Source organism: Macaca thibetana, chromosome 3 (genome assembly GCF_024542745.1).
Source record: "Macaca thibetana thibetana isolate TM-01 chromosome 3, ASM2454274v1, whole genome shotgun sequence".
NCBI lineage: Eukaryota > Metazoa > Chordata > Mammalia > Primates > Cercopithecidae > Macaca > Macaca thibetana.
In genome coordinates this window covers 136,186,464-136,201,448 of record NC_065580.1, presented here as the reverse complement: position 1 = coordinate 136,201,448, position 14,985 = coordinate 136,186,464, and the positions used below count along the sequence as shown (strand labels likewise).

General features: G+C 48.7%; 1 protein-coding gene across 4 annotated transcripts in view; it reads right to left on the bottom strand.

Annotated features, from left to right (window-relative positions):
- Positions 1 to 7,862: 7,862 nt before the first annotated feature.
- The window catches only part of LOC126950329 (general transcription factor II-I repeat domain-containing protein 2B-like), a 61,797-nt gene continuing 54,674 nt past the window's right edge, over positions 7,863 to 14,985 (bottom strand). Inside the window, exons 15-16 of one of the 4 annotated variants that reach the window (XM_050783635.1) lie at positions 13,924 to 13,952; positions 7,863 to 9,977 (exon numbers count right to left, since the gene is read on the bottom strand). In XM_050783635.1, the coding sequence (XP_050639592.1) occupies positions 8,374 to 9,977; positions 13,924 to 13,952 (1,633 nt within the window). In that variant the 3' untranslated portion in view covers positions 7,863 to 8,373. Of the gene's footprint in view, positions 9,978 to 10,251; positions 11,434 to 13,923; positions 13,953 to 14,985 lie in introns of those variants that run through there. The other 3 variants (XM_050783637.1, XM_050783638.1, XM_050783636.1) reach the window with 3 other exon arrangements.

Genomic DNA, 14,985 nt, shown 5'->3' with positions numbered 1-14,985 from the left:
CCGAGGCTCTGCAGGGATGCCGGGAGGGCCGGGCTCCGCCCCAGGGGTATTTCTAAGTTAAGGACAGGAGGTTGTGAGTTCTGCTGGGGGGAAGTTGCAAAGAGTCGAGGTCTGGTTGCATACTGCCCTGGCCTTGGTCAAGAACAGGTTTGCACAAGGCCAAGTGCAAGAGGAACTCCCGGTTTCCTGCTGACCCTTTGGTCAGAAACCACCAGCTTGGACTCTGGCGGAAAAGTCCTGAAGATGGGTGGGCACAGTGCAGCGGGACAGCCCTGTCTCATGACAGGAGACAGGCTGCCATCCAGGGTACATGGGTGACCCTATAGCTGAGATTTAAAAAAAAAAAAGTTATAACTTAGATCCGGGCGCGGTGGCTCACGCCTGTAATCCCAGCACTTTGGGAGGCCGAGGTGGGAGGATCGCTTGAGCTCAGGAGTTGGAGACCAGCCTGGCCAATATGGTGAAACCCCATCTCTACCAAAAATACAAAAATTAGCTGGGCGTGGTGGCACGCACCCATAAGCCCAGCTACTGGGAAGGCTGAGGCATGAGCATCGCTTGAACCCAGGAGGCAGAGGTTGCAGTGAACCGAGATGGCGCCACTGCACTCCAGCCTGGACTACAGAGCGAGATTCTATCTCAAAAAAAAAAAAAAAAAGTAACAGGTACAGGGTGTCCTCTGTTATTCACTGAGACCGTGCCCTGGTAGTGAGGTTGTACCAGAAAGCAAATATTCACTATGAACACATCCTCACCGCTCACCCTAGCATTGCTGCCAGCTCGTAGCCTGAAAGCCTTTGCTCTGAGGGCAGTTCTTTCCGCAAAATGCAGACACGAAGGTGCAAAGTGAAGCTGCCAGTCTTGCAAAAGATGTAACTTGTCACGAAGGCCACGAGTGGCAGGGAGAGCTGTCCCACATATGCGGAAGTGGCTATGTGAGGATGGGGGAGGCAGGTCCCTTAGAGATAAGAGAAAATCATAAGGGGAACAGATATTTGTCAAGAGAATAGGCTGACCATCAAAGGACTGACAGAAGCTTTCAGAAAACCACTGGATGGCTGGGAATAGTGGCTCAGGCCTGTAATCCCAGCACTTTGGGAGACCAATGTGGGTGAATCACTTGAGGTCAGGAGTTCCAGACCAGCCTGGCCAACATGGTGAAACCCCATCTCTACAGAAAACATAAAAATTAGCCAGGCGTGGTGGCGCAAGCCTAGAATCCCAGCTACTCGGGAGGCTGAGGCAGGAGAATCACTTGAACCCAGGAGTCAGAGGCTGCAGTGAGTCGAGATTGCTCCACTGCACTCCAGCCTGGGTGACAGTGCAAGACTCCTCAAAAAAAGAAAAAAAACGTTGGGAGGCCGAGGTGGGCAGATCATGAGGTCAGGAGGTCGAGACCATCCTAGCTGACACGGTGAAACCCCGTCTCTACTAAAAATACAAAAAATTAGCTGGGCGCGGTGGTGGGCGCCTTTAGTCCCAGCTCCTCGGGAGGCTGAGGCAGGACAATGGCGTGAACCCGGGAGGCGGAGCTTGCAGTGAGCCGAGATCACGCCACTGCACTCCAGCCTGAGCAGCAAAGCGAGACTCTGTCTCAAAAAAAAAAAAAAAAAAAAAGAAAGAAAAAGAAGAAGAAAAAAAAGAAAACCACTGCAGCTCTAAACTAGTTCTGCATTTTTGCAGACCCTGGTTTGCTGGAAAAGCCTAGCACCAAAAGCTATCACACAAAGCTGTGGGAAATTGAATCACCAACCCTCACCCCTTCTGCTTGTTCAGTTGCAGTTATAACCTTTTTATTAAATACAGTATAAAATACCATGCCTCTAATCCCAGTGCTTTGGGAGGCCAAGGTGGGAGGGTTGCTTGGGGCCAGGAGTTCAAGATCAGCCTGGGCCACTCAGTAAGACCCGTCGCGACAAACATTTTTTTTTTTTTTTTTTTTTTTTTTTGAGACGGAGTCTCGCTCTGTCGCCCAGGCTGGAGTACAGTGGCCGGATCTCAGCTCACTGCAAGCTCCGCTTCCTGGGTTCCTATCATTCTCCTGCCTCAGCCTCCCAAGTAGGTGGAACTACAGGCACCCGCCACCTCGCCCGGCTAGTTTTTTGTATTTTTTAGTAGAGACGGGGTTTCACCGGGTTAGCCAGGATGGTCTCGATCTCCTGACCTCGTGATCCGCCCGTCTCGGCCTCCCAAAGTGCTGGGATTACAGGCGTGAGCCACCGCGCCTGGCCGACAAACATTTTTAAAAATTAGCCAGGTGTGGTGGCGTGCACCTGTAGTCCCAGGCTGGGTGGAAGGATTGCTTGAGCCCAGGAGTTCGAGGCTGCAGTAAGCTGTGATCGTGCCACTGTACTTCAGCCTGGGTGACAGAGCAAGACCCTGTCTCTAAAAAAACAAATTAAAGTCTGGGCACAATGGTTCACATCTGTAATCCCAGCACTTTGGGAGGCCAAGGCGGGCGGATGACTTGAGACCAAGAGTTCGAGACCAGCTTGGCCAACATGGCAAAACCCTGTCTCTACTAAAAATACAACGACAACAAAAAAATTAGCCGGGTGCGGTGGTACACATCTGTAATCCCAGGTACTCAAGAGGCTGAGGCAGGAGAATCGCTTGAACCCGGGAGGCAGAGGTTGCAGTGAGCCAAGATCGCGCCACCACACTCCAGCCTGGGCGACAGAGCATGACTCTGTCTCAAAAATAAATAAATAAATAAATAAATATAAAAAATATATGTACATATAAAAAACAAAATACTTATTTTCATGATTGTTTCATTTTTTTCCAAGCTGAGGTCCTGACCAAATGTTTTCCCATGGTTTTTGTATATTTCTGGTTCCCTCAAAGTGGGCTTGCAGCGTGCTGGGGAGGAGGCCTCTCAATGGGTGGGTGATTGGGAAGCCACGCCCACAAGGAAGGAAGAAAAAAACTAAAGTTGCCTGCTCTAAGGGCTGCACCTCTGTTTAGCCAACAAGTTTCTTGAGGCCAGTCATAGTGCTAGGCTCATTCCATCATCTCCAGTTCTGAGATCAACACTGTCTGGCAGGTATTTTATGGATGAGGAAACCAAAGCTCATAAAATTAAGTGGTTTGTTTATACAGTAATGCAAGAAAGTGACAGTACTGGGAGGTGGAACCAGTTTTTTTCTTTTTTCTTTTTTTTTTTGAAGGAGTTTCACTCTTGTCACCCAGGCTGGAGTGTAATGGAGCAACCTCAGCTCACTGCGACCTCTGACTCCCGGTTTCAAGCGATTCTCCTGCCTCAGCCTCCAGGACAGCTGGGATTACAGGTGCCCGCCACCCGGCCCGGCTAATGTTTTGTATTTTTAGTAGAGATGGGGTTTCACCATGTTGGCCAGGCTGGTCTCCAACTCCTGACCTCAGGTGATCCACCTGCCTCGGCCTCCCAAAGTGGTGGAATTACAGACGTGAGTCACCGCGGCTGACCCAGGCTTTTCTTTTTGATTCTAAAGGCCCTCCAGATCCAGTACTTTATCCTGACCCTGCAGAGCTCAGGATCTGTGGTTCAGGCCTGGGGCTGAATATGGAATTCATATTCATATGAATATGGCACACAGGTACATTCCGGGCAAGTGTGAGGGGGGTCTGGCTTCCGGGGCCCGCCGTAGGCCCCTAGTCCCAGGGCCTGTATTGGAGGAGAGATTGACTCTTTCCTCTGCCCATCCTGGGATGGGAAGTCGGGGCCTTGGGACAGATGCAGTACAACCCCTGCTCCTGGAAACTGACAGAGACCCACCGAATCCAGCCCCTATTCCTAGGCTGGGCCCCTGCCCATCTCCCTGACCACACCACTCTGAAGGGCTCTCATTTGCAGACACCCCATTGCCCTTCTAAAAACCTCTCCCGGCCAAGCTTGGTGGCTCATGCCTGTAATCCCAGCACTTTGGGAGGTGGAGTTGGGTAGATCACCTGAGGTCAGGAGTTCCAGACCAGCCTGGCCAACATGGTGAAACCCTGTCTCTACTAAAAATACAAAAATTAGCTGGGTGTAGTGGGGGGCGCCTGTCATCCCAGCTACTCAGGAGGCCGAGGCAGAATTGCTTGAACTCGGGAGGCAGAGGTTGCAGTGAGCTGAGATCCTGCCACTGCGCTCCAACCTGGGCAACCGAGCAAGACTGTCTCAAAAAAACAAATGAAAAACCTTTCTCACCCATTCAGTCAGTCCCCAAGTCTTAGCTCAGTCCCATGAGTGACAGTGCATGTCAGTGGCCATCATATCTCAAGCCATCCTGGTCCCAACATACATTCCAGGGAAAAGAAGGAATCCTGGGCCCTTGGGAATTGATTCAAAGCAGAACAGCTTCATGAATGGCCCGGCCAACGGAAGGCAGCCTAGGCTGAGCCCTACTGTCCCCTCCCTGTCATCTGATGAGTACACCACCAGGGAGCCACACACATGACAGATGATGAGGGCAGAGGCTGCAAGACAGATACCTGCTAGGTCTCCGTGTCAGGTACAGTGGCTGCTTAGGAATGAAGCACATGGGCCGGCTGTGGTGGCTCATGCCTGTAATCCCAGCACTTTGGGGGGCCGAGGCGGGTGGATCACTTGAGGTCAGGGGTTCGAGACCAGCCTGGCCAACATGGTGAATCCCCGTCTCTACTAAAAAATACAAAAATTAATCGGGCGTGGTGGCACATGCCTGTCATCCCAGCTACTCGGGAGGCTGGGGCACGAGAATCACTAGAACCTGAGAGGCGGAGGTTGCATTGGGCCGAGATCGCACCACTGCACTCCAGCCTGGGCGACAGAGCGACACTCCATCCCAAAAAAAAAAAAAAAAAAGAGTGAGGCACATGGACTTTGGAGTCACATGGACCCTGGTTTGAATCCTCACAACTCCTATAATGGCTGTGTGACCTTGAGCAAGCCACTCAGCCACTCTGAGCTTCAGCTTCCTGTCTATAACAGTGGGTGCTGCTCTGGTCCTGCTGCACGGCCACACCTCTGATATGTGGTGTCAACAAGTGCTCAGTTCTGCCAAGACCTGGGCTTCCCTCCAACTCCCATTAGAAACCAGCCCATCTGGGATTCCTTCTCCAAAAGAGCACTGAGCTTGCCAGACCCAGCTGTACCTGAAGTCAACGACAGGAACTGCCTGGAGGGGGGTCATTTTCCTGTGTCCGAGGATAGGCACCTCGGCTCCAACTGGGCTGCTGGCCTGGGGGTTGCTCTCTCCCTCCTGCACTCCCTGTCATTTGTATCAAAGTCCTTTTCTCCATTGCTTCCTGAGTGGGTCATTAGGTGGAGATCCACAGCCTTCCTCCATCCTGATCACATGAATTCCCCCAATCTGGAAAGTATTCACAATTTTGTGTCACTAATTCCAGAGACTAATAGAGATTACACACACACATACACAGGCCTTCAAATGATAACCTGCCAGGAGAAAAATGCTATTTTTTTTTTTTTTTTTGAGACGCAATCTCGCTCTGTCGCCCAGGCTGGAGTGCAGTGGCGCAATCTCGGCTCACTGCAAGCTCCGCCTCCAGGGTTCACACCATTCTCCTGCCTCAGCCTCCCAAGTGGCTGGGACTACAGGCGCCCGCCGCCACGCCCAGCTAATTTTTTGCATTTTTAGTAGAGACGGGGTTTCACCATGTTAGCCAGGATGGTCTCGATCTCCTGACCTCATGATCCACCCGCCTCAGCCTCCCAGAGTGCTGGGATTACAGGCGTGAGCCACTGCGCCTGGCCGAAAAATTCTGTTAAGGGAAAGATATCACTTTGGGAAGCCAAGGCAGGTGGATTGCTTGAGCCCGGAAGTTTGAGATCAGCCTGGGCAACAAAGGGAGACCCCGTCTCTACAAAAAAACCAAACAAACCACAAAAATTAGCTGGGCGTGGTAGCAAGCACCTGTAGTCCCAGCTACTTGGAAGGCTGAGGTGGGAGGATCACTTGAACCCAGGAAGCAGAGGTTGCAGTGAGCCAAGGTCACACCACTGCACTCCAGCCTGGGCAACAGACAGACCATTTCCTTGTTTCCAAAAATGAAAAAGGGAAAGATATTATTGGGTCAACAGAGAAAACTAGAGTGTGAACAGTAAACTGGATAAAATAATTGCAATAATGTTCAATTTACTGAAGTTGGTAAAGGAAACGTGATTGTGTAAGAGAATATCCCTGTTCTCAGAAAAGACTCACTTAAGTATTTGGTGGTAAATGATATATGTAACTTTCTCTTGAACGATCCAGGAAAATAATGCACATCCATTTATACACATATCATAGATACTCATAGACATTTGCTTATATGCACTTACCACAGGCACTGATTATAGACACACATACACACATATGAGTGAGAGGGAGAGGGAGGGAACGGGGGAGGGAGACAAAGTGATCGAATAATGAAACAAGGGTAAAATGTTATCGATTGAGAGTCTGGCTAAAGGGCATGTGAGTATTTTTCATACAATTTTAATTTTGCAACTTTTATTTTTGAGACAAAGTCTCACTTTGTTGCTCAGGCTGGGGTGCAATGACACAATCTCACTGCAACCCCGTCTCCTGGGTTCAAGTGATTCTCCTGCCTCAGCCTCCTGAGTAGCTGGGATTACAGGTGTGCGCCACCACGCCCAGCTAATTTTTGTGTTTTCAGTAGAGATGGGGTTTCACCATGTTACCCAGGCTGGTCTCGAACTCCTGACCTCAAGTCATACACCCACCTTGGCCTCCCAAAGTGCTGGGATTACAGGTGTGAGCCACGTGCTTGGCCACAACTTTTCTGTAATTATTCAAAGTAAAAAAAAAAAAAAAAAAAAAAAGAGAACCTCTAAACCTCAACTTACTTTGTCTAACTTTTATAGACAGAGCCTATGTTATTTGCTCTGGGGTTTTCTATTTTAAACCTGACCTTTCTGGCTCTGGGGTTTTCCATTTTATTTTTTTTTTTATTTTTATTTTTTTGAGACGGAGTCTCGCTCTGTAGCCCAGGCTGGAGTGCAGTGGCCGGATCTCAGGTCACTGCAAGCTCCGCCTCCCAGGTTCACGCCATTCTTCTGCCTCAGCCTCCCGAGTAGCTGGGACTACAGGCACCCGCCACCTCGCCCGGCTAGTTTTTTGTATTTCTTAGTAGAGACGGGGTTTCATCGTGTTAGCCAGGATGGTCTCGATCTCCTGACCTCGTGATCCGCCCATCTCGGCCTCCCAAAGTGCTGGGATTATAGGCTTGAGCCACCGCACCCGGCCGGGTTTTCCATTTTAAAACTGACCTTTCTGGTTCCGGGTGAAGGCAAAGACAGATGACATAGGATTATAGTATGTCTGTATGTTTTCAACTATTTCTCCTGAAACTTGGAAACATATTAGACCATGTGGGACACCACGCAGATGGGAACGGGAGATAAATGTGTGTTCATATATACTCCTCCACAAATATATATGTCTCGGGCTGGGCGTGGTGGCTCACGCCTGTAGTTCCAGCACTTTGGGAGGCCAAGGCAGGCAGATCATTTGAGGTCAGGAGTTTGTGACCAGACTGGCCAACATCGTGAAACCCTATCTCTACTAAAAATACAAAAATGAGCAGGGCGTGGTGGTAGGCACCTGTAATCCCTGCTACTCGGGAGGCTGAGGCAGAGGAATCATTTGAACCTGGGAGACGGAGGCTGCAGTGAGCCCAGATCGCGCCATTGCACTGAAACCTAGGTGACAGAGTGAGACTCCGTCTCAAAAGAAACCCCAAAAACCAAAAAGCAAACATACACATCTCTCTCCCTATCTCTCTGTTGATTGATTTAAACTTTGAGATGCCAACTACAGTGCCTATCAGGGTGGCAGGCAGGTAATGTGAATGAATGAAACAGGCCAGTCATAAGAAAAGTCAAGTACCAATACTACAATAAAACTTTCTTGATTTTTACTGAGTAGTGAGGCATACAATGTCATATAAACAAGTATGATACTGCAGATTATATTTCTGATTCAAAGTGGAAAAAAAACTGAAAAAAAAAAGTTTAAGAATTCATTTTGTCGGCTGGGCACAGTGGTTCATGTCTGTAATCCCAGCACTTTGTGAGATCGAGGCGGGTGGATCACCTGAGGTCAGGAGTTCGAGACCAGCCTGGCCAACATGGTGAAACCCCGTCTCTACTAATACAAAAATTAGCCGGGCCTGATGGCGAACGCCTGTAGTCCCAGTTACTCAGGAGGCTGAGGCAGGAAAATCGTTCGAACCCAGGAGCTAGAGGTTGCAGTGAGCCGAGATTGCACCACTGCACTCCAGCCTGGGCGACAGAGCAAGACGCCGTCTCAAAAAAGAAAAAAATAATTCATTTTGTCATCTCCTTTGGGCCTAGAAGACTCCAGCCCTTCCCACCATAGGGTCCTGCCAGGAGTTTTCTCTCTATCACATTGCGATGTGCAGTACAGAGTCCCACTGGGAATCCTTTAACTGGGAGCAGTATTTTGTTTTGCTCAGTTTCATAATGGAGAAGAGCTGCTCGCAGATGTAGGTGCTCCCGAACATGGAGAGAACCTTTGCGCAGTGGTGCTTGTATTTCGGGTAGCTGCCCCAGAGGTACTTGTAGAATTCTGGTATTCCCACCTTGTCGTATTTCGTCTTCAGGACCGTGTTGCATTGCAGGTCGATCACCTCCATCTGGAGCTCCTCGTGCACACTGTCTATCTTCATGGAGAACGGGGAGCTGAACACAGCCAGTTCGCTTTCGTAGAGTTTGAAATCGGATAGCCTTTTCTGGAATTCGGCCTTGAGTTCCGCGATTTTAGGAATGTAGTTCAGGCCATCGCTTTCATTTCTGGAAACTGATTTCAGCGTGGGAAAGTGGGCCAAATTATTCCTCGCCAAATGAGTCTCCCAGAGGCACAGTTTTGCTAGGAACGCCCGGATCAAGTCATACATCTGCGTGACGATTTGGGAGTGCCCTTGGAGAGAGATGTTCAAAGTGTTCAGGTGCATCGTCATGTCAACCAAGAAGGCCAGGTCTCGGATCCAATCTATGGAGCTCAGTTGAGGCAGGGGTTTGCCTCTGGACGACATGAAGGAGTCGATTTCTTCCAACGATTCAAAAAATCTCTTTAGCACCAGCCCGCGACTGAGCCACTTAATCTCCGTGTAGTACAGGAGGCTACCATATTGGCTGTCCAGCTCATAGAGCAAGGTTGTGAACTCGCTGTGGTTCAGTCCCCGGGAGCATATCCAGTTCACGGAGTTCACTACCACGTCCATGACGTGGTCCATCTTCAGCTTCTGAGCACAGAGTGATTCCGGATGAATTATACAACAGAGGGACTTCAGTTCCGCACCCTTGCAGAACGTGGCCACCCTGCTCTTCAGTTTTGTGACAAGCCCGTTATTGGCATCCACCATCGCCGGGGTGCCAGTGGAGGCCACGCTTACTAATTTCGACCAGTCGATACAGAACTTTTTCAGACTCTTCTCAACACGCGAAAAGATCTCGTTTCCAGATTTTGTACCCGTCATGGGCACTGTGTCCAGAAGTTCTTCGGACACATCGAAGTTCTCATCGACGCCGCGGATGAAAATGGCCAACTGGGTGGTATTATTTATATCCGTGATCTCATCGATTGCGATAGAATATGCCACAAAAGACCTGATTTTTTCACGTAACTTCTCCCATAAGTTCCCAGCCAGGTCCTCCACAGGCTGCACGGGGGATTTCTGGGTTGGACTTGCGTTTGCCAACACTTGTTTTTGCTCGGGACACTCGGTGTCTGACGAGCCTAAGAGATACTTTCTGAGCCCTTTTTTCAGCTCGTGAAGCTTCTCATCACGCATTCTTTCCGTATACTGGTCGTAGTGCTTGCTGTGGTTGGTTTGATAGTGGCGTCTTAGGTTATATTCTTTGGACACAGACATGCTTTGTTTGCATATGAGACATGTTGGAATATTCTGTACTTCCACGAAGAAATACGCTCTCTCCCACTTTTCTTGAAACACACGGCCCTCTTGGTCTATCTTTCGTTTTCCCACTTTTGACAGAGACAGGGAGACAAAAATATTTCACTTTTCTCTTAACGTTACTATGAGGAAAACAACAGCAAATGCTTGATGAGGCACGTGAGGGAGGAAGCGGGTGGGGCGGGGTGTGGTTCACAGGAGGGTGACCCACCCTGCAGAGAGGGACGGCTGACCCTCAACTCCAGCAAACTGCTGCCACGCCAGCTGTGGCCAGACGTCGTCTCAAAAAAAAAAAAAAAAAAAAGAAAAAAAGAAAAAGGAAAAGAATAAAAAGAATACCAAAGTATTCTATTAAAATGCTCCATTCTTCTTCCCAAATGCATCTGACTTTTTTTTTTTTTTTTGAGACGGAGTTTTGCTCTGTCGCCCAGGCTGGAGTGCAGTGGCGCAATCTCGGCTCAATGCAACTTCCGCCTCCCGGGTTCAAGCGATTCTTCTGCCGCAGCCTCCTGAGTAGCTGGGATGACAGGCGACCGCCACCACACCCACCTAAGTTTTGTATTTTTAGTAGAGATGAGGTTTCACCATGTTGTCCAGGCTGGTCTCGAACTCCTGACCTCAGGAAATCCACCTGCCTCAGCCTCCCAAAGTGCTGGGATTACAGGCGTGAGCCACTGCACCCAGCCAGATCTTCAGGTTTTCTAAAGAAAATCTGAAGATTGACTTTTATGAAAGAGTGCCGGTTTTTCAATGTTGGCCACTATTCCTTTTTTTTTTTTTTTTTTTTTTTTTCGAGACAAAGTCTCGCTCTGTCATCCAGGCTGGAGTGCAGTGGTGTGATAATGGCTCACTGCAACCTGGAACTCCCTGGGCTCAGGCGATCCTCCCACCTCAGCTCCCCAGTTGCTGGGGCTACAGGCATGCACCACCACACCCAGCTATTTTTTCTTTCTTCTTTTTTTTTTTTTTTTTTTTTTTTGTAAAGCTGGAGTCTTGCCATGTTGCCCAGGCTGGTCTGAAACTCCTGGGCTCAAGCGATCCACCCGCCTTGGCCTCCCAAAGTGCTGAGATTACAGGAGCCACCATGCCTGGCCTCATCCTTATTTTTAAAAATACATGAGCCAAACAAAAGACACCTTTGATGAGGTTCAGCACATAGCTGTGCTTGTTACATCCAGTTTAAACAGGAATTATTTGATAATATGTTTGCATTTTCTTTTTAGAGACAGGGTCTTGTTCTGTCACCCAGGCTGGAGTGTAGTGTTGCAATTATGGCTCTCTGCTGTCTCAAACTCCTGAGTTTAAGTGATCCTCCTGCTTCAGCCTGCCAAGTAGCTGGGGATACAGGTATGAGCCACTATGTCCAGCTAATTTTTAAATTTTTTGTAGAGATGGGGTTCTTGCTGTGTTGCCCAGGCTGGTCTCGAACTCCTGGCTTCAAGCAATCCTCTTGCCTTGGCCTCCAAAAGTCCTGGGATTATAGGCGTGAGCATTTTAACATATTTTCTCATTTGATTCCCAAGAAAACTTTGAAATAACAGAGATGGAAATGAGCACAGAAAAGTCATATGATTTTTACCTACTGTGAGTCTCAGACGACAAGGGTGATAGCCACAGAACCACACAAAACTCATACATATAAGTGTGTTCAAGTGTACAGGGGCTAGTGTTTTAGATGTAAAGAATCTGGCCACCCTTCAGGTAATCAAGGTATTTCCAGAGTACACACACATAAAAGTGCACCTTAAGAAACTCAGGCCCTGTACAGTGTCATGCCTATAATTTCAGCACTTTGGGAGGCTGAGGCAGGAGGACTGCTTGAAGCCAGAAGTTCAAGGCCAGCCTGGGAAATATAGCGAGACCCTGTCTCTCCAAAAAAAAAAAAAAAAATTAGCTGGGCATGGTGGTACTGTCCCAGCTACTCCGGAGGCAGAGGTGGGAGAATTGCCTGAGGGCAGGACTTCCAGGCTGCAGTAAGCTATGTTCACACCACTGCACTCCAGCCTGGGCGACAGAGACCTTGTCTCTAAAAAAACCCCAATAATAATAATAATAATAACATAAATACATAAAGCTATTATAAAAGATCAAAAAATCATTTAGCAATCAGACGCATTTGGGAAGAAGAATGGAGCATTTTAATAGAATACTTTGGTTTTCTTTTTTTTCTTTCTCTCTTTTTTTTTTTTTTTTGAGATGGAGTCTTGCTCTGTCGCCAAACTGGAGTGCAGTGGCACGATCTCGGCTCACTGCAACCTCCCACTCCCTGGTTCAAGTGATTCTCCTGCCTCAGCCTCCTGAGTAGCTGGGATTACTACTCATTAGTAGTAGTAGTAATCCCAGTGGTGGCACGCGCCACCATGCCTGGCTAATTTTTGTATATCTAGTAGAGACAGAGTTTCATCATGTTGTACAGAAGGGTCTCCATCTCCTGACCTCATGATCCGTCCACCTCGGCCTCCCAAAGTGCTGGGATTACAGGCGTGAGTCACCATGCCCAGCCTACTTTGGTTTTCAAATGTTACATTAGGAGGTTCCCTGGTTGACTCACGCTCGTGAGAACACCTCTCCATATTCTACTTGACAGGATACTGATTCACTTGCAAGGGCTCCAGGGAAGATATTAAGAATATTTAACAGGGTGGGGGTGGGTAGGGAGAGGGAGAGCATCAGGAAGAATAGCTAATGGATACTGGGCTTAATATCTAGGTGATAGGTTGATCTGTGCAGCAAACCACCATGGCACACATTTACCTATGTTTAACAAACCTGCACATCCTACACATGTACCCTAGAACTTAAAATAAGTGTTGAAGGGGGAAAAAAAAAAGAGAGAACATTTAAGTAGCAGAATGCCTGGGCATTGCTCAATCAGAACAGATGCTGAGCCGGGTGCGGTGGCTCACATCTGTAATCCCAGTACTTTGGGAGGCCAAGGTGGGTGGATTACTTGAGGTCCGGAGTTTGAGACCAGCCTGGCCAACATGGCTAAACTCTGTCTCTACTAAAAAATACAAAAATTAGCCGGATGTGGTGGCACACACCTGTCATCCCAGCTAATCGGAAGGCTGAGGCAGGAGAATCGATTGAACCTGGGAGGCGGAGGTTGCAGTGAGCCAAGATCGCGCCACTGCACTCCAGCCTGGGTGACAGAGCGAGACTCTGTCTCAAAAAAAAAAAAAAAAAAAAAAGAACAGATGCTAATCTCAGCACTGGAAGGGTTCTGGGGGGCCCCTGCTGTACCAGGTGGAATCCCTTTTGCTTCAGCACTGTAGGGAGGTCAAGCCAAGGTCTAGAGGTGGGGAGGTACTACAGCGGGGCTGGGGGCCAAACAGGCACTATTTATCAACTAACACAGAGGAGATCGGTACTGTGATCCTGAGCGCAGCTGTGCGGGTGGCCTCAGGGGAGCCCCCGCCACATAGCACATTTGAATAGTATGCCACATCGGCCATGCGCAGTGGCTCATGCCTGTAATCCCAGCACTTTGGGAGGTAGAGGTGGGCAGATCACTTGAGGTCAGAAGTTCGAGACCAGCCTGGTCAACATGGCAAAAACATCTCTACTAAAAATACAAAAATTAGCCAGGCGTGGTGGCACGCGCCTATAGTCCTAGCTACTCAGGAGGCTGAGGCAGGAGATCGCTTGAACCTGGGAGGGGGAGGCTGCGGTGAGCTGAGATTGTGCCATTGCACTCCAGCCTGGGTGACAGAGCGAGACTCGTCTCCAGAAAAAAAAAAAAAAAAAAAAAAAAGAGTGTGCCACATCACACATCACACTCATGGTGTGATATACATTATGCTTCTTCAGACTGTTGTATGAGAAAAAATGCCTGGTTAATCAAACTCAAGTAACAGAGTTATCTAACTTTATCACATGCAGGAAAAATAAAGCATGCATCAAAGGTCGTGTACTTGGGTCCCAGTCTCAAGGAAGCAAAGACCCTGAGCACCCACCCAGACACTTCCCGCGGCCCAACATTGCCAGAACGTTCTTCTCACCAGGCAGAATACTCACCATTACTGAGCTCAAGCCCTGGAAGCGGCCTGAAGAGAGAGACACATTGATAAATGCGACAAGCTCATGTTTCCTCTTTTGGCCACTTAGTTTTATTATTTTTTAAATTTTTACTTATTTATTTTTTTACAGAAGAATATTTATTTATTTATTTATTTATTTTGTTTTTGTTTTTTTGAGACAGAGTCTCCCTCTGTCACCCAGGCTGGAGTGCAGTGGTGCGACCTCAGCTCACTGCAAGCTCCGCCTCCTGGGTTCAAACCATTCTCCTGCCTCAGCCTCCTGAGTAGCTGGGACTACAGGCACCCGTCACCACACTCGACTAATTTTTTGTATTTTTAGTTTCACCATGTTGGCCAGGCTAGTCTTGAACTCCTGACCTCAAGATATCTACCTGTAAAGGCGTGAGCCACTGCACCGAACTTTTTGTTTTTGTTTTTGTTTTGAGACGGAGTCTCACTCCATCACCCAGGCTGGAGTGCGGTGGTGTCATCTGGGCTCACTGCAACCTCCACATTCCAGATTCAAGTGATTCTCCTGAAGTAGCTGGGATTATAGGCACGTACCACTACACCCGGCTAATGTTTATTTTTAGTAGAGATGGAGTTTCACCATGTTGGCCAGGCTGGTCTCGAACTCCTGACCTCAAATGATCCACTTGCCTCGGCCTACCAGAATGCTGAGATTACAGGCCTGAGCTACCATGCCCGGCCTATTTATTTATTTTTGGAGATGGAGTCTCACTCTGCTGCTCAGGCTGGAGTGCATTGGCGCCATGTCAGCTCACTGCAACCTCCACCTCCCAGGTCAAGCGATTCTCATGCCTCAGCCTCCTGAGTAGCTGGGATTAGAGGCACCCGCCACCACACCCGGCTAATTTTTGTATTTTTAGTAGCGACGGGGTTTCACCATGTTGGCCAGTCTTGCCTCAAATTCCTGACCTCAGACGACCTGCCCACCTCAGCCTCCCAAAGTGCTGGGATTACAGGCGTGAGCCACCGTGCCCGGCCCCACTTAGTTTGATTGGACAAACTTTTGCGGAGTGTTAACTCTATGCTAGGT